Source organism: Thermobia domestica, chromosome 15 (assembly GCF_964235325.1).
Source record: "Thermobia domestica chromosome 15, izTheDome1.hap1.1, whole genome shotgun sequence".
In the NCBI taxonomy this organism is placed as follows: Eukaryota; Metazoa; Arthropoda; class Insecta; order Zygentoma; family Lepismatidae; genus Thermobia; species Thermobia domestica.
The window spans coordinates 32998068-33020717 of record NC_137468.1 but is presented as its reverse complement, the minus strand read 5'-3'; the positions used below and the strand labels follow the sequence as shown (position 1 = coordinate 33020717).

General features: G+C 36.1%; 1 protein-coding gene across 2 annotated transcripts in view; it reads left to right on the top strand.

Moving 5' to 3' along the window:
- The window catches only part of LOC145670961 (serine/threonine-protein kinase 17A-like), a 411415-nt gene that overhangs the window by 206215 nt on the left and 182550 nt on the right, over positions 1–22650 (top strand). The window contains exon 1 of one of the 2 annotated variants that reach the window (XM_081739549.1): positions 14689–14707. The exons of the other annotated variant lie outside the window; for it this stretch is intronic. Coding sequence (XP_081595675.1) covers positions 14706–14707 — 2 coding nt within the window. The 5' untranslated portion in view covers positions 14689–14705. Of the gene's footprint in view, positions 1–14688; positions 14708–22650 lie in introns of those variants that run through there. 2 annotated transcript variants of the gene reach the window in all.

Genomic DNA, 22650 nt, shown 5'->3' with positions numbered 1-22650 from the left:
AAAATGAGCAAAAATATGCTTAGTTTCTGAGCCATGCGCTGTGTAGAGAGCGCAGGTTCAAACTAGTAGCGAATTATTCGAACACAATTTAATAATTTTAAGGGTTAATTAAAAAGATAACATGTCTGAGGAAGGAGGACACCTACTTGGTAACCGTATACTCATAGAAGGCTTGAAAGAATGGTTTGAATTTGTTATATTTTTTTTTTCTTTCTTTTGAAAGCAAAACCATAAAATGGACTTTTGGTTTTCCTCCTGCCCAGGATGTAATAAATCTAGACTGTGAAGACAAATTGCAAAAATTATGTCCTAAGACTACTCTTGTTTATCTTTCGCTTAAGCAATAATAAAACAAAAATCTCTTCCACAGGAAATAAGTCTTCAACGTTCTTTATAAGATACTACCTCACCCATCATTTTCTTTCTTTTTTTTCTTTTTCTTTCTTTCTTTCGTTCTTTCTTTCAAAATCCTGGTTGTTGATGTGAAATAAGTACTTATTATTAAGTTATTGTCATAGTATTGTTTGTTTGCTCCAAAGCAAAATTACTGCAAGGACCTTGAATACTCAGTCCGTCGAAAAAAAAAAAAAAAAAAAAGATCAATGGCGTAATTGAAATTTCATGGATGAATTGTATGATGATGTAATAAATAAAATATTGCAATATTTAAATTTCAAGAGGAGCAAGAGCGGATACAGCTACAATGAATTAAAGGCTTCGGTTTAACATGAACTATATAAACACTTTTCTTTATGCATATCTCGGGTCTAATTTTATACAGGGTGTTTCAAAACAACACCGACTATATTTGGGGAGAGGTAGGGAGGTCCCGTATTCCTGACACCAAGATAAGACAAAAAGTATTCACCAGCCTGGGTACACAAATGCTTCCTCTCGGAGTTATAGGCTGCCGAAAACATAAAATAAAAGAACTTTAAAGGTCCATAGCTCCAGTACTATGGAACCTACCGTAGTCGGGTTAAGACTTCACTAAGTAACTAATATGTGTGCTATCCAAAAATTTATGTTTCAGAATCCTGTGGTACTCACGCAACAATTTTTATAGAGGGCACATAATTTCAAGTACTCACCAACTACCTCTATAAAAATTGTTGCGGAAGTTCTGCAGGATTCTGAAACATGGATATTTGGATGGGATACATAATAGATCCAAAGTGAAGTATTGACCCGATTACGGTAGGCTCCATAGTTTTGGAGCTATGAACCTTTTAAGTTCATTTTTTCGTGTCTTCAGGAACCTATAACTCCGAAAGGAAACATTTGTTCAACCAGATTGGTCTATACTTTTTGTCTTATCTTGGTGTCAGGAATCACCTCCCAAACGTCGTCGGTATTGATTAGAAACGCCGTATATATATATATATATATATATATATATATATATATATATATATATATATATATATATAATCGGGTCTATGTATTTTTTTTGGGGGGGGGACAATGGGTAAATGACAGTTCCCTTAATGCAGCTGCACCGATGGAAGCTTCATGGGGCGTATTAAAAGTTGAAAAGTTGTAATTTATTATATTAATGAACAAAAGCTCCATAAGACACTGATAGAATACTGATAGAATAAATCGATTACTGATAGAATAATTACAACTTCTAATATGCCCCATGAAACTTCCATCGGAAGTAAAGCTGTCATTTACGTTCAACTATTTAGCCATTAATAAAAAAGTACATAGACCCGATATATATGTAAAAACGCTAATTTCTAGTTGATGGCAGCACGTTTTTGCAACCTTTCCAGTGTATTTTTGTAGGGGACGACAATATTTGCAACGATTCTGTCAAAATCAAAAGATAGATTTCGAAACTTTGTCCCCCCCCCCTCCGAAAGAAATTGAATCAATAATTAAAGAATAATACATGCGGTTTTTCATATTATATTTTTTCCTTTGTTGAGAGAATTTCATTATTGGAGGCATATTTCTGAATTGGATTGGGTATGAGTTTAGCATTCTGTTCAGCAGCGAGGCTATATGAGACGTAGACCTACAGCTTAACGTGGGATCCGAACCATATGAGCTCCCGCCGGGAATCGAACTCCGTTTCACTAGCCAAAGGCACGTATACTATCCACATAGCGACGAGGGAGAGCTCGAAAGTATGTTTCTGAAGGGTAAAATTAAATGCTCTTAATAAGATTAAAACAAAATTATTTGACACTACTCAAGTTATCTATTTTGTGAATATATATTTAACTTGCCTTCCGGCAAAGTTTCAAAGGAAGCTGAAATGAAATCTTTAGTTTAACGTCCCACGATTATGCGCTTCATGCTAGAGACGATGATTAAAGCAAGTAATGATGATGGAAGAATTTGTGGACTGGTAAACTGGAAGAAAACGAGAGTATTCTCAGAATACCTATGGACACGATGTCCACCAAACTTACATGGCCAGAGATCGAACCAGGGACCCCACACACCAAAGGTAAGCGCTCTACCACTGAGCCACCGTGCCTCCCAGGACAAAGTTTGAATATTCATCTCTTCGTATTGATTGAATGATTGTGAATAATATTGTTCCTTACGGAATATATGGTGTAGATAGGCAAAAATGTGCTGCCACCTATTGGCGATATTCTAGCCTTTACATTCACCTTAATTAGCTGGAGGATCATTCTTCGAATGGAAGATTGAACAAAATAGGCAATCTGGAACAAAGTTCTGTCGTGTGGGTTATCTACATTCCAGACAACATGGTTGTTCCCATAGACATCTATAAGTATGCCAAACCAAATGTGTGGCATTAATATGTATCTATAACTACAAGCACACAAACTAACAAACAAATAAACAAACAAACGTTCAGCTCCGGGGCACAACCATAGGAGGGTCCACTGGGTCCAGACCCCTCAAACTTCCTAAGTCAACACACGTTTGTACACAATTTTAATAAAACTATACTTGTTTAAGAGGGAAATGATTGATGTAGCATGAAAATTTGATTTTACACTTCATCTGTACCCTTTCTCTTATAAAAACAATCTAGTTGTATCATTTTTTTCTGAAAATATAGGTGGAAGTATTTTAGAATTGCATATCGGCTACAGAATAATACCCAGTCAGTAGTACTACATAAACGTAGTGGCTTGTAGTATCCTCCCCCCCCTCCTCAACAAAAATTTCTGGGTACGCGCCTGGTTCAGCTTTATACAAAATACTTCCTTAATCTGTAGCTATATTGTTCGTATTTGATGTTATTTAATTATGTATTACAGTTTCAATTTAATTTCACAGCATTAGCTGATTAATTACATTTCAGACACTAAATAACAGTCGTTAAGAACCTTAGTTGATAACCTCCATCTCGACCTGACTATATTTTGTTCATGTGTTAGGGAATAACTCAGATAGTGCAGTATTATTATCATAGCTTGTTTTTCCCCTCTCTTCTTGATTAAATTTATCGAGGATTGTTAACATACGATAGATTAGTAATCCTTTTAAAAAATTATCACACTTTTTTTTTAAAAAAAAAAGATTAATTTTCGCAATTACATAAGGATTTTGACTTTTTGAGTAGGTGCCATAGACTTGTTATATAATCAGACATTTACATTTATATTTTCTGTATGCTCAATGTCAACAGAAACTGAATGGTTTCTCAATGAAGCTAACTTCTTGTAATTAACATCTAATCTCTGTTCTTTTGAAAGGCTCCGAAAAGATGAAGAAGAAGAAGATAGAAAAATACGCAATTAGTTGTATTTTTCCATGTCATTCATCTAGTTCATGTATAAGTGGTACAGTACAATAAGTTCATTTTATAGAAATCGACGTACACAGAATTTCATCAAGCGAGTGGATTTCAAGTACCCTGACATTTTAAATAATAATAATAATAATAATAATAATAATAATAATAATAATAATAATAATAATAATAATAATAATAATAATAATAATAATAATAATAGCCTTTAAATGTGTATTTTTATTCAAACATCTCATATAAGGTATCTGCATGTTACCATTTTGATTACAATTGAGTTTAGCGTCCCTTTCGGCACCGAGGCAACTAAACTAATCGTACACCACTATACTTGGTCACTTGGCATATGTATGTTCGAGATTAACAGGGGGAGCGCAATGGCTCAGCGGTAGATTACTTACTTTTGGTGCGTGCAGTCCCTGATTCGATCCCCGGCCAGGTAAGTTAGTGGTGAACAACATCGTATCCGTGTTTTTTTCGGGGTACTCTCCTTTCCTCCACATTCTCATTCCACCAGTCCTTACATCGTTTATGACTTGCCTTAATCGACCGTCTCCCTTAGCCAAAAGGACATAATAATGGAAGTTAATTTCATGATTGATATTAAAATAATAATAATAATAATAATTATTATTATTATTATTATATCAACCGTATTCTTTATGTTATAATGGAATGTTATTTACTAACAACGTAATGACATTATTATTGTCAGTATGGTATTGTAATTTAACTGCAGAAATCTGAGAGTGAGGCTCGGGTAAGGTTTCTTGAAAAAATCTCCTATTGTCTTCGATGACTTGTTTGATGTTCTTCAACTCTTTAAAGAGAAAACAACATGAATAGAGTAACAATTTGCGTTGAATTCCTTTTTTAGAAAAATATGTATGCATTTTCTTTCTCCAACATAGTTCACTTGTGAATTCTTCACAAAGTGTTTCCTTTAAAAAAAAAAAAAAAAATCCGGAAGAAGACGAACCCATATTTATCATTCTTCTTTTCGTATTCTATGCACGAAACCTAACGAAAACAATAACCTACGAATTAATTATGTAGATAACCGAAATTGGAGGTTAAATTATTCTACGAGAACCGAAACTGCTTCACTTTCTATTGTTATGCATGCAGTATTTATCTTTTTGTTTCAAGATGGGCATTGTCTTTTCCTTGAAGGCTGGTTCGCATGGTCCCCGAATTGTCAGACAAAACCGCTGAAGAAGAGTAATGGTGTACTGTGTGAACTTACTGAAAAAGAAAAGAATGTCTAGGATTGCAGCAAGTTACAAAGGTTATTGTGGAGAATAACTTCCAGAACTTCAGTGTTAACATAGGTTGGATCAAATTGGTGTGAGAAAACCCGATACACAAGAGGGAAAAGTAGAAAAAAAAAAAGATGTGGTTTTCCTTGGATCAAGGCTTTTGGCCACTACCACGGATTGTACGATGACCTTCAAAAGCACATGTGCGTGACTCAGGAAGTTGGGACTTCCGTTCTTGTACTAAGGTGTATAGTGTATTTTTATGTATGGGTTTTGTCTTGTCTGTCTGTGTGTGTACAAGAACAAAAAGACAAAGTTGAAAAAACTTTTTAAAACGAATCCATGATTGGACATTGTTCTTAGGTTTTCTCGACCATCTTCGTCGTCAGTAGGAAGAGGAGGAGTCGGAAGTAGCCGGTCTTAATTATAGAAAACCCTCATTAACATACAATGGATATACTTTTTTTTTTTTTTTTTAATCCACGGACTGCCATCAACAAATCTGTATGGTAAATGTTATAAATTAAATTCTTATACTTTCGAAATTAATCAATTTTTCTGCCACTAAACAAACTAAAAGAAAATTCGGAAAACAATAGTGATACAAATAATTTATTGCCTATGAAGAAAAGAAAATTCACAGCGAGCCTTTCAAAATGAAATGAAATCTTTTAAGTTTTACGTCCCACGGTTATGCCGGTTAGGCTAAAGGAGACGGTGATGATGAAAGATGAGTGAAATGGTGGAATGAAGAAAGTGGGAGGAAACGGGAGAACCCCGAGAAAACCCACGAGCACGGTATTTGTTCACTACAAAGTCCACACAGCGCGAGCTGAGATCGAACCAGGGACCCCAAGCACCGGGGATGAACGCTCTACCACTGAACCACCGCGCCCCCTAGCGAGCCTTTCAGTACTATACTGGTTGTTCACCTTGTGTCAGTTATCCTTCAAGAAAGAACAGGATTAATGAAGACTACTTTTATGATAAAATTTCGTGTCTATATTGTACCTAAAATACGAAGACGATATGGTTACTTATAGATAGCGCGGTCATGAACTTTGTTGTTGGTGACTCGGAGACCACTGTTTTTAAATTAAACTCATCTACCTGGCACAGAGCAATGATAGAGCAGATCCGTGACCCAGAGACTAACGTGTCTAAACTAGATTTAGCTATTTGGTACAAAGCGATGAGAGAGCGGATCACGTAATTCGTGATCCGTTGACTCGGAGACCACTGTGATTTGGCACAAAGCAGTAATAGAGTGAGTAATCAACTTCGTGATCCGTGATCTGGAGAACACCGTGTTTAAACTAAACTCTACTACCTGGCACAAACAGTGATAGAGCGGGTCATCTAGTTTGTGAACCATGACCCGGAAGCCACTGTATTTTGAACAAAGCAGTGATAGAGTGGGCCATCTACTTTGTGATTCGTGATCCGGAGGCCATTGTGTTTAAACTAAATTCCACCACCTGGCACAAAGGAGTGATAGAGCGGTTTTGGAGTTCATGATCCGTTACCCAGAGACCACCATATGTAAACTAAAATGAGCTACCTAGCACAAATCAGTGATAAGACGCGTCATCAATTTCATGATCCGTAACCCGGAAATCACCGTCTTTAAATTAAACTCAGCTACCTGGACAAAGCAGAATAAAGCTGGATAACTTTGTAATCCGTGACCCTGAGACCACTGTGTTTAAAGTAAACTTAACTACCTGGCACAAAGCAGTGATGGAGCCAAACAGTGATAGAATGGGTCATGAACTTCATGATCTATGACCACTGTGTTTAAACGAAATTCCACCACCTGGCACAAAGGAGTGATAGAGTGAGTCATGAACTTCGTGATCTGTGATTCGGAGACCACTGTGATTTGGCACAAAGCATGATAGAATGAGTAATCAACTTTGTAATCCGTGACCCTGAGACCACTGTGTTTAAAGTAAACTTAACTATCTGGAACAAAGCAGTGATGGAGCCAAACAGTGATAGAATGGATCATGAACTTCGTGATCTATGACCACTGTGTTTAAACGAAATTCCACCACCTGGCACAAAGGAGTGATAGAGTGAGTCATGAACTTCGTGATCTGTGATTCGGAGACCACTGTGATTTGGCACAAAGCATGATAGAATGAGTAATCAACTTTGTAATCCGTGACCCTGAGACCACTGTGTTTAAAGTAAACTTAACTACCTGGAACAAAGCAGTGATGGAGCCAAACAGTGATAGAATGTATCATGAACTTCGTGATCTATGACCACTGTGTTTAAACGAAATTCCACCACCTGGCACAAAGGAGTGATAGAGTGAGTCATGAACTTCGTGATCTGTGATTCGGAGACCACTGTGATTTGGCACAAAGCATTATAGAATGAGTAATCAACTTTGTAATCCGTGACCCTGAGACCACTGTGTTTAAAGTAAACTTAACTATCTGGAACAAAGCAGTGATGGAGCCAAACAGTGATAGAATGGATCATGAACTTCGTGATCTATGACCACTGTGTTTAAACGAAATTCCACCACCTGGCACAAAGGAGTGATAGAGTGAGTCATGAACTTCGTGATCTGTGATTCGGAGACCACTGTGATTTGGCACAAAGCATGATAGGGTGAGTAATCAACTTCGTGATCCGTGACCCGGAGAATACCGTGTTTAAATTCCACTACCAAAGCAGTGATAGAGCGAGTCGTGAGCTCCCTCGTGATTAAGCGGTTAGTGTACGCGCCTTTGGCGTCGGAGTCCCGGATTCGATTCACGACGGGAGCTCATGTGGTTCATATTCCACGTTAATCAGTAGGTCCCGTCTCATATAGCCTCGCTGCTAAAAGGAACGTTAAACTCAAACTCAACTCAACTATAGTTGATTCAAAGAACGTTCAGTACCTCATGTAAACAAATACACGTGATGATTGTTTCATTTTATTGGTTAAAGAGTCTAGAAACAGTAATGCGTAAGAAGCAAATAGTCCATTGTTACGTAAGCAGTTTTTCAATATTTTTGTTGCTTATAAGGCTCATTACCAGAAATTCAATTTCTTTACAATTAAATAACAGAAACAATACTGTATTTAAGAACTAAATTGAATTAATGCAATAAAAGACAATACGCATGCGTAGAAAGTGGTTTTGACCCACCTTACACGCGAATCACAATTTACAATATGGCCGCGTTGCGGGAATATGTAAAACACAGACATGTATAAAAGCACGTGCTTCTCGAAAGAAGCGCTGACCGACAGCCAATCATCCGATGACTGGCGGAGTAATACCATTCAGCAATGTTTACATCAGGATCAGAAGGTTCATTGAATGAACTTTTGAGCGGGTTGTCAACTTCGTGGTCCGAGACGCGGAGACCATTGTGTTTAAACTAAATTCAACTACCTAACACAAGTCAGTGATAGAGTGAGTCATGATCTGCGTGATCCGTGACCGGAGACTACTACGTTGAAACTAAATTCAACTACCTGACAGGAAGCAGTGATAGAGCGAATCTTGAACAGCGAGAACTGTGAATCATGAAACTGTTGTATACACGAAGAATTTCAAGTCTGCTACAACATAATCCTAATCTCTATTTCTCTCTCTTCCTAATAAGTCTATTATTTTCTGTCACTCTTGTTGTCTGCATATATGAGCCGCTCGGGGGAACATAATGGTAAGCGCCACTTTTTAACGAAATTGAGTTATTAGGTAGAATGGGTTGGAATTGAACCACAGAATAGTAGCTATTTAGGTAGTTTAATTTCGCATATGTAATTGCAGATGGTAGAAGAAGTTTGTTTGCTATGTGCCATTGCATTGAAGTGCATGGGAACGTTGATCTTTTCTTCCTAGTTTACTCGAAAGTTAGAAAATGTGACATACCATTATGTTCCCCCGAGCGGTTCATATGTTTAAGTCAAAAAACACTACACAGAAATCTAACTGCAAGGGCTATCAGAGTATAAGTGGGTGAGAATCACAATGAATAAATAAGTGAAAGCTATATGTTTTGTACACAGATAGATCTTCTCCAATCACATAAGCAGCCATTTTTTTTTTTAATTTTCAGCTCGAGAAGGGATTGGCGGGGAGAGGGTTAAAATTTATGCACGTTTCAGATTGTTTTTAAGAGCCCCTTGCCTGTATGTAACCAATAATACATATTTGTTTGCAAGTTTACATAACAGGATAGGATAAAGGTGTTACTCTTCATTATTTATTTGTTTCACTCATTTAATTTACTTCTTTATTTTAAGATATTTTACATAAATCTTATCCTTCTTGTGCGTAGAATGGGCTTTCAGCTAGTTTACTATAACATTCTGGACAAACGCTTTAGAACTGATATAATTTCATCTTCTTCTGGATCACCTGGTCAGACCAGGTCTGAAACGCAAAATCCAGACCCGAGTGACAGAAACAAAAGCCTTACCCAGGTGACCCGTGTCATCACTGGCACGATAGGGTGTAAGCCGACCCTCGGCAGCGTTAAGGTTGAGGAATTATGAAATATAATCGTTGTTGCTGATTTCCTTGACTGGTGTCCGCTACTTTCTTTCAATAATATGACAGTAAGTGAACTACGATCTGCTTTCCCTCAATAGTCATACATCCAGATTTTTATGCCAGCTTCTACATTGCTTGATTTCAGCGATTTCATGAGAGCTATATAGACTAGCGCGTCCAGAGCATTGTATGTTACAATCATTAAAGTTGAATAATGATATAGTTGAATTATTTCTCTTTGTTTCCTTTGGAGTGGAGGACTTCTGTAAAGTATTTTCAATCTTGTTCTGGTTTTCGCCAGACTCTTAATCTTCGTTCACGTCTTTCCCTGCTGTAGTACATCAGAGTGTCCTTTCCTTGGTGTACCATGAGGGTTCCAGAAAGTTAGACATACGTTAGGGCAAAACTGGGCCCACCTCATTTTCATTATTTTAACTGTAAAGAGACAAAATAAGTTAAATAAATAGATAGAAGAATCATCCGAAAAATAATACATGCTATCTTTCACATTCTTCCAATGAATCTTTACTCCCTTCTTTCTTTCTTGTACAGTTATTTCCTCTGAAAAAAATGTATCATTGAAGGTTATCTTTGAGACGAAACGGTACAGAATTTTCGTGGCGAGACAGAGCTCTTACAATAGAAACTGATACGCTTTCCCAGATAAGATAGAGCTCTTACAATAGAAACTAATACGCTTTCCTAGACAAGACAAGACCGAGCTCTTACAATAGAAACTGATACGCTTCCCCAGACAAGACAGTGCTTTTACAATAGAAACTGATACGCTTTCCCAGACAAGACCGAGCTCTTACAATAGAAACTGATACGCTTTCCCAGACAAGACCGAGCTCTTACAATAGAAACTAATACGCTTTCCTAGACAAGACACAGCTCTTACAATAGAAACTGATACGCTTTCCCAGGCAAGACCGAGCTCTTACAATAGAAACTGATACGCTTTCCCAGACAAGACAGTGCTTTTACAATAGAAACTGATACGCTTTCCCAGACAAGACCGAGCTCTTACAATAGAAACTGATATGCTTTCCCAGACAAGATAGAGTTCTTACAATAGAAACTGATACGCTTTCCCAAACAAGACAGAGCTCTTACAATAAAAACTGATACACTTTCCGAGGGCGATACAGAACTCCTACAATAGAAATAAACACGCTCTCCGAAATGAAACAAAACTCTTAGAATAGAAACACACAGTTTCCGAGACGAGACAGAACTGTTACAAATACTCTTTCCGAAACTAGAACTTACAATAGATACATATACACTTTCCAAGATGAGACAGAACTCTTACAATAGAAATAGATACGCTTTCTGAGACAATACAGAACTCTTACAAATATACTTTCCAAGACGAGAACTCTTACAATAGAAACAGATTATACTTTCCGAGACGAGATAGAACTTTTACAAATAAAACAATACGCTTTCCGATACTGTTACAATAGAAACCAATATACTTTCCGATACGAGACAGAACTCTTACAATTGAAACATACAGTTTCCGAGACAAGATATCACTCACATCTTTTCGAGACGAGATAGATAACTCTATTCTGTATTCAACAAAATTTTAGTGGGTCTTGATTTTTTCATAATCCCCTTTAGAATTGGTGAGAAGCTTGGTCTGAAAACGTAGTCTTGGCATGAGCATGATTACTTGTAATGAGTTTAAGTAACGGAATAATATAACAAGAGATAAAGTAACGTTGCTTCTTTCTAGTGTGTGGCATACAGTTAACAAGTTTACTTAAAAAAGGAGAAGAAAATACAGTACTGCGTTCGCAGTCTTGAATCCTTATGCTGACTTTTCTCTGCTTGATAATATATGTATGCGTATCCCATTTATGTGATAATACTCTATATTCTGAGATCATATCTTGAAGTATCTCGGAAGTTGTTACAGATCGTTTGTATACATAATGTTATAACGTTTAGTCAGTGCGTGCCTCAAGGCTTAATTCTTGTACCGTTACGCATTACAATATGTTTCACGTTGATATATTCGAATGAGTATTTTTTTATAGTATGTCTACTAAACCAGATCATATAAATATACCATAAATAAAGTATCTACTTCCTTCTTTTACGATAGAGTTTGCTTTCTTTTTCACTTTGTTTGTGATTGTACATATATTTTATCCACTTTTAACGTAATGTAAGTTTATTGCTGACAATTATTCATTCACGGCATTTTCGATTTGAAATCCATGTTTTGGCACTGACAGCTTATTTATTTAGAGCGAATAAAATTGTGAAAGATACATATAATATTTGTGTTAATTTGTTGTTGTCTTCTTGTTGCATAATATTTAATGTTAAAAATGGAAATGTGATTGTTAATACATGTTAAATATTTTGTCCTGAGGACACAAGAAAATGAAACGCATTACAATTTAAGACAAATACCTTAAGATTAAGAAACTATTAATACATCTTCGCGCAGAGAAAAAATGTTGAACCTTTTTACTTGAAATATTATGATATTAACCAAAAGTTCTGTTTATTTTCGTTATGCAATAACTAAACAAATATTTTAAACTTAAAAATGTATATAACTGTACTCTTTATATAACTGGCTTTCCAATGATCCAGTAGGGCCACAGTGGGTCAGTGGTAAAGCGTTCACTTCTGGTGTGTGAGGTCTCTGACTCGATCCCAGCTCGCGCTCAATGGACTTTATGGTGAACAACCACCGTGCGGGTGGTTCTTTCGGGGTTCTCCCATTTCCTCCCACTTTGTGCATTGTCCACTGCATTCATTTCTCATCATCACCGTCTCCTGTAGCGTAGCCGGCATAACCGTGGGACGCTACAACTGAAAGATTTCATTTCATTTTCATTTCCAACGGTCCAGTGGTTCCCAACCTTTTTTTGACTGAGGACACATTTTACTGAACATCTACGATAATATCGTAATGCATTCGTTTGATGTTTTATTGGTTATAAAATACATTATAGAATTGTAAGACCACAAGCTTCTATAAAATAGTGACTCAATGTAGTACTGAACGTTGTTGAAGTTGTAGACCTTGGCTGGTACAGTCTATCTAAAAAATAATTTTAACTAATTATATAAAATGCTTCATGATTTTTTAAGCCCTAAAATTTCGCGACACATTCTATGGGCCTGTATGACACACCGATTCGGAACCACTGCAGTGGCCTATAAATTTGGAATAAACAATCCGATTTGAATGAAGTTTTTCTGGTTGATTTGTTTATTTGGAGTTCGCAATATACTTTTCAGTACCGAGGTCATAGACTCCTTGTATGAGACTTGGAACAACAACCTAACTGTGAATTCGAACCGGGTTCTGAAATCTACCTAATTTTGATTGAAGGCAATCGTGAACTTCCACCTCGAACTACAATTTAGTAGACAATGTTTAAAATTTTAAAATGAGAAATTGAAGATTTAGAGCAATACAATGGGCTTTACCACCATGCCCGTTTAATGCAAAACTTGATTGGAGCACGTTGCTCCATTCTCTTATCATGTGACAGCGAATAAAGAACCACTGATAACGAATAAATAAACACAACGAATAATGAATGTGACAGCGGTATCGGTCACGTAAGTGTGTTAAAAAAAAAAACTAACGTGACAATATATTTATCTGGCATCATTAAGTATTTTAGCACATTGACTTCATAAACCTCGACTGAAATAAACTAATTACCGGTACAGTAAGAAAAAAGTTACATATCCTGGTATCATAGGCAACCAACGTTTCTTTGCTATTGTACAGGTTGCATAGAAGTTAGGAAAATTTAGATTTTAAATAGGATATGAATATTGAGTTGTCCCGGGAATATACTAACGCATTGATTTTTATAAACGAACTCGACGGAAGTAAATTACAGTATGAAAAGCTACATATCCTTTTATTATAGGCAGCCAACATTTCTTTGCTGTTGTGCAGGTTGCATAGAAGTTAAGAAATTTTAGATTTTAAATAGGATATGATTATTGAGTTGTCCCTGGAATATACTAATGTATTGATTCTTTAAACGAACTCGACGGAAGTAAATTACAGTAAGAAAAACTACATATCCTTTTATTATAGGCAGCCAACATTTCTTTGCTGTTGTGCAGGTTGCATAGAAGTTAAGAAATTTTAGATTTTAAATAGGATATGAATATTGAGTTGTCCCTGGAATATATTAATGCATTGATTCTTTAAACGAACTCGACGGAAGTAAATTACAGTAAGAAAAACTACATATCCTTTTATTATAGGCAATCAACGTTTCTTTGCTGCTGTTCAGGTTGCATAGAAGTTAAGAAATTTTAGATTTTAAATAAGATATGAATAGTGAGTTGCCCCGGGAATAAGGTAACACAATGACTCCATTAATGAACTCGACCGCAATAATCGTTCTATTACGAAGCACACAAAATTAAAAAAAAATAGCGTTTGTTCAAGAGTCATTAAGTGGAGTAACGGACGAACAAACATACTAAGATTACAATTTTGTAAGACCCGCTTCCATGATCCTAATAAAATGCCTTAGATTCTACACCTATGCCTTTTAAAGCGTGATAGTAAAGATTACTACTTTCATTAAATCAACAGAAGTTAAATTAACGCTACGAACATTGCAAAACTTCAGAACAGTAAACAAAAGTTGAAAATGAAAAAGAAAAAAAAATGAAATGAAATCTTTGAGTTTAACTTCCCATAATTTTGCCCTTTAGGCTAAGGGAGAGGATGATTAAAGCAATTGAATGATGATGGAAAAATTGGTGGAATGAGAGACGGGAGTATACCGAGAAAACATGCGAACATGATGTTGTGCTCCACAAACTTACCTGGCCGGGATCGAACCAGGAACCCCACACATCAAAGGTAAGCGCTCTGCCACTGAGCCATCGTGCTCCTCTTAGTAAGGAAAAGTTTTATAGAGGTAACTGACTCCAGCATGTTGTATACTTTATGATATTTTGTGCTGTAATGTTTTATATAGTAAACATCATATGTTGTAATATCACATACGAAGTATTTTATTGTTATTTTCGTAGTAGTAATACTTTTCAACACATCTTTGTAACACTTGTTGTTGAAAAAACTTTTTCTTATATGTTTTTATATCTTCTGTCTTGCAGGTAAGCTGAAAAAAAAAAGTATATACCATAAAAGGCAAAAGTGTGTCTTGAGGTAGACATGATATGTGAGTATGTTGTACATTTAAGCTCTCACTATAAATCAAACAATGTAATTTGTAGTCACTTCTTTCTTTGTTTCTTTTTTAAGTCATTGCACTGTTGAAGTACGAATTCATCATAGAATCTTTCTGTTCTTGATTCCCTTTCCTCTCTCTCTCCTCTCATGTTTACACTGTGGTCTGTAAAAGAATGTATACAATCACAGGAAAAATATGTGTTTACATGCTCTATATATTCTTTTGTTAGTGATTTCCGAATGAGCTGACAGGCAGAAATACGATTTTCATTAGTATACATGGAATTACGTTTACTCCATTGGCGGCTCGCTCTTGAGGAAAGCTACATCGATATATATATATATATATATATATATATATATATATATATATATATATATATATATATATATATATATATATATATATATATATATATATACCGGGTGCACCATTTATAATGTCCCACCTTTATAACAAAGGAACTAAGAGAGTGAGAGAAGCGAAACTTTGTACAAAGCAACTACAGGAAGGGGGACATCTATCCATGTATTGGGTAACATCACTAGGTTAACAGTGTTGCCAACCCAATATAAAGTTATGATTTTTTAAATGGAATGACCTAAATTTAATATCATAATTCGAATCAGCAATGAAAACAAAGACGAAAGAGATGACACTCGCAAATCAGTGTTGCATATTTTTTGAGAAATATTGTAAAACATATGTCAAATTTAAACGCCTTTAACACACACAAGGAATGAAGTAGTAACTATTTGTGCACATTAAATGAAGTACTGGAAAGCAATCTTTAAAAAGACTTCAAGTTTAGAAGGATCAGTTAAACAGTGTTGCCACAACAGAAGAGAGAAAATTTGAGTTTGGAAATAGTGCAATAACTTGGAGAAAGTCCCTAGTACAGTATAGGTTTAAATGCATAGAGGAAATCAGTATGTCATAAGGAGCATTGTCACGTTTATTTGAGATCGATAAGTCAAGTACTTACCAAGATATTCGGTACTCTGTAAAAGCTGAGAATTTTGTGCTGTACAAGATGGTAACGCTGTTTCAAAATTCCCTTTTTTCCCTCAGCGTTGGAGAAATCGTGAAGAAATGATTAAAATGAAATAAAACATTAACCAATGGACATACAATGAAATGAAACCGATTTGAGTCCTTGAAGGGACTAATTAAACGTAATGTGAATATAAATTGTTCTTGAGTTAGTAATATCAATTCAAATTTTAACAGGATGGTAGAAATACGTTTACGAGACCTACCTAATAGCTATTTCGTGCAGTGAATATACTTATTCTCGTGCAACTTTAGGGGAGTAATATCGAAACAATTCAATATTATCTGTAAATATTACCGACTTGTTATTATTTCTTTTTTAAACACGAATGAATGAAATAAGTAAGAGTGTTCCAATTGAAGCAATACAAAGGATGATTTGTGAGCACAATTTCTTTGGCTGTATTGTAGCTGTTGGGTGTAGCAAAGTGGTGTAATCAAGATAATTATTCACTTTCTTCGTTTGCACGTCTAAGAGGATCATTGGGAAGCATTGTTCAAGAAATTGTTCATACAAGAAATGCAAGAAGTCATTATAACTGCTATGCCGATGATCACTAACAAAATGTTAAATATTGCTTTGCGTTGACGTAACCCATATCGAAATAGTTCCCCAAGTCTTTGGCATTACCCATCAGGTCACGAAACAAATTTCTTTGTGTGGTATACTTTGTACAGATGAACTCTCACTTAGGAACTTAAAATTTTAAAACCTCTGTTGCCTGGGGTCCCGGGTTCGATCCCAGTCCCCGCCAAGTGAACTTTGTGGTGGACAAATACCGTGCTCGTGGGTTTCTCGGGGTTCTCCCGTTTCCTCCCACTTTCTTCATTCCACCATTTCACTCATGTCTCATCATCACCGTCTCCTTTAGCCTAACCGGCATAAGCGTGGGACGTAAAACTCAAAGATTTCATTTCATTTCATTTTAAAATTTTAAAGTTATTGGCCCTAACTGACATTTTTTTATTTATTATTATTTTGCTACCATATTATAAATCGCTACAAAGGTTAGTTGTATGAGTTGTAGCCTATATGCACCAATGAAATAGGCATTTTTTTTTCTGCAAATACCTAATTATATGTACCATAAAATTCGACTATTTTTTAAATTTCTACTTTGCCGCCAACTTTTCAAACTGCACGTTATCTTTTGTATTTGTCAGCTCATTTATTAAATGTATAGTTACAAATCATCGAATAAGTTTGAAACGCGCTACTGCCTTTCATGTGAAGCTCGACATAATGTTTTAAGTACATTTTTAGGAAGATTTCTCGTGCAGCTTTACTTTTGCCGTACAACTCGAAATAATTGTTCAAAAATTACAATTTTTTACAAATTCCTTATTATTGTTTACTAAATGATTTGCGCTGGTCGACATGGAAACATGTCAAATGGAATAGTTAAATTTCAAGGGGACCATCATAATCAATTGTTGAAAAATTAAAATTCTTCTAGGATTTGCGTGTAAATACGGCGTCCGGATGTATGCATAAAAACTGCAATGCAAAAAACAAGAAACAACCTTTGCTAGTAGGCCACTAAAAAGCACGAATGCTGTCTAACCGAGTCACGGCAGGGCGAAACTGAAGGGCATCTCTAGAGAGGGGGTGAGTCCGAAGGGAGCAGGTGCGTAAGCGAAGGTTGCTATATGTAAAAATAACGATAGTGAAATGAGTGGATTTTGGTAATGATATGAGTTTCAATAATACTTGTCACGGTTTCATACTTGTAGCGTTCCACTTGTAAACATAAAATACAACTTATGTACACTGTGCACAAATACAGCACCGGTGGAAAATAGTTTCCAATACAACCATCATTTATATGCACTCACTTATTTTATCCCTAGTAAAGTACTCGTAAGAATTTTACACTATACTCCGCGCCACCCGAATTGGCGTGTGGCATCAACCAATAAACTCACAGTGCACTGTTACTAAACCTTCAGGGAGGAATCAAATCATTCATAATTAATTTTGTTCGTATTTGTGGACAATTATGAATGAATAGGTTCCTCCCTGAAGGTATAGTAACAGCGCACTACTATCTTGTTGGCTGATGCCACACGCCAATTCGAGAGACGCGAACTATAGTAATCTATACTTGTAAACATAAAATACAGGTGTATTACTTTGTATTTAACTCTATCGCTTGCAGAAAATTGTTGTTTATGTCTTTTCATGCAAAATATGGACTTTTACCTGTAAATCTTCCAAAATTTGTTACGCCAAAAGTAAAAAAAGCACCATATTTACTACAAATTCAAAGGTAAATAAATTGACCAAAATGCAAGTACTAGCAAGTAGTAAGACTGACGTAATGTACTGTACACTGGCTCACGCACAACAATGCGTGATACGTTTGTAATATAGTGCTGATGGGATTCACTAAAATTTTACTTAGGTGTTTTTTTTTCTTTCTTTTTGTCCTTGAACATAAAATATGAGTTAGGATACGTAGGTTGGCTTTGGTTAGCTTAGTTTAGTATACATTTAGTAAACTCCTTCTATGATACTGCAGCAAACGTAAAAATTTGTGAATTTTGCATAAATATCACAAAAATGATTGGTTCAAGTTTTCTCTTACATACACAATTGCTAGGTCGTAATTACTGAATGTCTTAAAATGTTTTATACGCAGTGGTGCCCACCACCCCTTAAGTCCATGACCCCCCCCCAATTGTCTATCCATAGGTGTTCTTCCATGAAGAAAAAAACTTTTCGATTAATTTTTACACCCCTCAAACATTTTTCTAAACATATTTTTACCCCCCCCCCCAAATATTTCAATGACGCAGTTTGCGTCATAGCCCCCCCTTGTGGGCACCCCTGTTATACGGCATCATTCTGCAGTGAATTGTGTTAACGAAATTTAAAATATGGCTTTTTTTCGATTATCGGTATGCAATAATAATAATTATTGCATCGTTTCTGCGTTCGTTTGCGATTCGCAAATTTTGCGAACATTATTACGAAATTAGACTCATATACTGTTATTTAGAGTGGCACATAGACTGTTATTTGTTATGGTACCAATAGCTTCTAATGTTTGCAATTAGTATTTAGATGTACCGCTACGTACAACATTATGTCCTAGCAACTGTTCGGAAAATTTTTTGCAGTCACTTCGAAAGTTCTGCACACTGAAAGATGTTATGCATGCTAATAATTTATTGTACAAATTATCTTTACAGGCGTTCAATACAATCTTCATACTTGTTTATGACAACTTCCCAACATTTGGCAAATTCTGTATTCTGGATAGGGCACCTTCATTGTTGAGGTGTCTGATCACTCGGGTCACCTCACTGAAAGCTTCATCAATCGAAGCAAAACGTTTTCCACAGAGTGGTTCTTTTAATTTGGGAAACAATTCAAAGTCTGGTGGGCTCAAATCAGGACTATACTGGGAAGGAAAGTATTTTCCATCCATACTTGTTAAGTGTCACTCTTACTTGTAGAGCAGTATGCGGCCTTGCATTATCGTTCAGAATACATCAGCTGCAAGAATGTCGGGATTTCTTTCAATACTTTTCGGATGCAAAACATTTTGCAGAAACAGCTTGTAATATACGCCTGGTATAGACGTCCCCTATGTCACTCTATTGTAGCCATATCTCCATTCGTATCATACGCGAAGAGATCATCGTGAATAAAACGTTTGATTGTTGCTAGCAGAATTTCTTCGGGCGTGAAGAGTCTGAACTGTTTTAATGTGACGACTGAAACTTCAGTTCTGGTTCAAACTCTCGTATCCAGGTTTCACCAATTGCAACAGTCGTTTGAAAAGCTGATCTCCTTCTGTTTGATAACGTTGAAGCAATTTTTCTGCGATTCTTTTGCAACATGTTTTCTGCTCTTTACTCAGATCATGCGGAACCCATCTCGTCTTCATTTTCAGTTTTTCAGTAATAATTTTGTAAAGTGAAGTGAAAGGTATTTTGGTCTCATATGCAATTTTCTTACATATTTTCGTCGACTCTCTCTCAAAATCTCATTAACAATAATCTCAGGAATGTAGTCTGTTGCAGTTGATGGTCTTTCACATCTTGAGGTGTCCGCAATGATTACACGACCTTCACGGAAACGAGCTGAGCACTGAAATACAATGCTATGATCAGTGGCGTATTTACGATTTTGTTTCGGGAGGGGCTTTGCTAATTTTTTTTTGGGGGGGCTTTGCCTGAAAATGTGAAAATTCTGCAAGATATTTCATATAATTTACTATAGTAAGTAAGATTTCGGGGGGGGGGCTTAAGCCCGGAAGCCCCCCTAAATACGCCACTGGCTATGATCCACTACACTATCTCGACAAACCTCCCGCAAAACATTGTAAATTTCAGTTGAATTCTTTCCACATAGAGTTTCGATGTTGATATAGGAACGCTTATCATCATGCGCATATACACTGTCTCTGAAATGCCTCCTCCATACGGACAAAAGTCCGTGTGAGTTTGCAACTTCGTTCAGTTCAAATAGATGAAATGATAGTTTCTAGTGACCACCATGCATGGGTTTGCACGTATTTTTCCGAGAATAATCGCTTTTCAGACATATCATTTTGCAGTATATCATAATTCTGTATTCAATTATTGTGAACCATTGTACAAAAAACAAAAGATTTTGATTGAATTATAATAGGAAAATTGTGTGGTTATGCCTTCTTAAAGTTAAACTGCGAGGGCACGGTTGCTCAGTGGTAGAGCACTTACCTCTGGTGCGTGGGGTCCCTGATACGATTTCCGATCCATTAAGTTTGCGGTGGATAACATGTCCATGGGGTTGTCGGGTACTCTCGCTTTCTCTCACATTCTCATCCAATTAATTCTTCTATCATCAGTCACTTGCCTTAATCATTGTCTCCCTTAGCCTAAATGGCATAAACGTGGGACGTTATACAGAAAGTTACGCTGCGCTAAGTAATACGATGTCGTATATAATTTGCATAACTATGGAATATTCTTTACACAGTATGTTTACACTATTTTGTATTACAAGCATACCCACCTTTGCTAACGCGCCTGGTCCCTATAGACACCTTGATTTTCCACTACTTTGGCCCAGCCCTGACTTGGTTAAATACTTCCTTGTTTTTTGTGGCCATCCAGCTTAGATTTGATTTTTTTTTAACACTCTATTCGTTTACTCGTCAACTCACTACGGATCCAATCGTTCATGGACCCCCCAGGTTCTCCATTTCCGATCAGATACATTTCCTGTTTTTAATGGACATCTAACAGGGGTTGTTTGGTGTTTGTTCCATTATAGCTTTTATGGCATATTTCTACGTGCTGTACTTTTATTCGTAACGTTTGGGTTCTCATAAGGGAGTCGGCACCAATGAATCCATACATGCAACTCACTACTTAAAAACAATTTATACATTATTTGTAGTTAATTTCGTGGTGAATGAAATACAAAATAAGTTGTGTATGGTCCCCTAAAATTGGTCAGTACGTATAAATATTGGATGATCTGAAAAATTTTGCTACCATTTAACAGAACTTAGCCTATGTATTTTCTATTCAAATTTTACAACTATTAATATCTACGTTTTATTGTCTTTTCCAACTTATATTCAGGAGAAAGAAATTAAATTAAAGAAATATATGTTTATGATGATCAAGAAACAATTATTTGTAACATACATTACAAAATTCATGAAACAGAAAAAATATTCTGTTTCCTTATTTTAAATATTTTGCTTTAATTCAGCATGTCACAGAATATAACTTGTGTCACAGATTAGTACTTTAAGAATTCTCCAAGGCAGAGGGAAAAAAGGGAATTTTGAAACAGCGTTACCATCTTGTACAGCACAAAATTCTCAGCTTTTACAGAGTACCGAATATCTTAGTAAGTACTTGACTTATCGATCTCAAATAAACGTGACAATGCTCCGTATGACATACTGATTTCCTCTATGCATTTAAACCCATACTGTACTAGGGACCTTTTCGAAGTTATTGCACTATTTCCAAACTCATTTTTTCTCTCTCCTGTTGTGGCAACACTGATTAACTGATCCTTCTAAACTTGAAGTCATTTTAAAGAGTGCTTTCCAGTATTTCATTTAATGTGCACAAATAGTTACTACTTCATTCCTTGTGTGTGTTAAAGGCGTTTAAATTTGACATATGTTTTACAATATTTCTCAAAAAGTATGCAACACTGATTTGCGAGTGTCATCTCTTTCGTCTTTGTTTTCATTGCTGATTCGAATTGTGATATTAAATTTAGGTCATTCCATTTAAAAAATCATAACTTTATATTGGGTTGGCAACACTGTTCACCTAGTGATGTCACCCAATACATGGGTAGATGTCCCCCTTCCTGTAGTTGCTTTATACAAAGTTTCGCTTCTCTCACTCTCTTAGTTCCTCTGTTATAAAGGTGGGACATTATAAATGGTGCACCCGGTATATATATATATATATATATATATACTGAAACCTCCCTTAACGGACACCTCTATAATACGGACAGATTTTTTTGTCCCGGCAAAAATATATGTTCTCTTATGGAACAAAACCCTCCCTTTTACGGATACGGACGCGGACAGTCCTTTTTCCCCTAAATTTTTCGATAACCTCTTCATAACGGACAGGAATTATTCTCGGTTCTGCGGTATATTACAGGAGACAAAAAGTAGCACACACATTCCACAAGTGCATCTACCATCAAACAGAAGAACTTGAAGCTGAACTTGAAATTCCTTTTTTCTTCCCGCAATAAACTGCTTTCTGGTGGAAATCTTAGAATACCTTCATTAAGCAAAAGCACTCATGCAGGGTTAGTCGTATGGTCAAGAATTCTATACGGATCTTCTCTTCCCTAACAAATTTAGTGCTTTTTCCTCTGGGCCTTGCATCTTTCC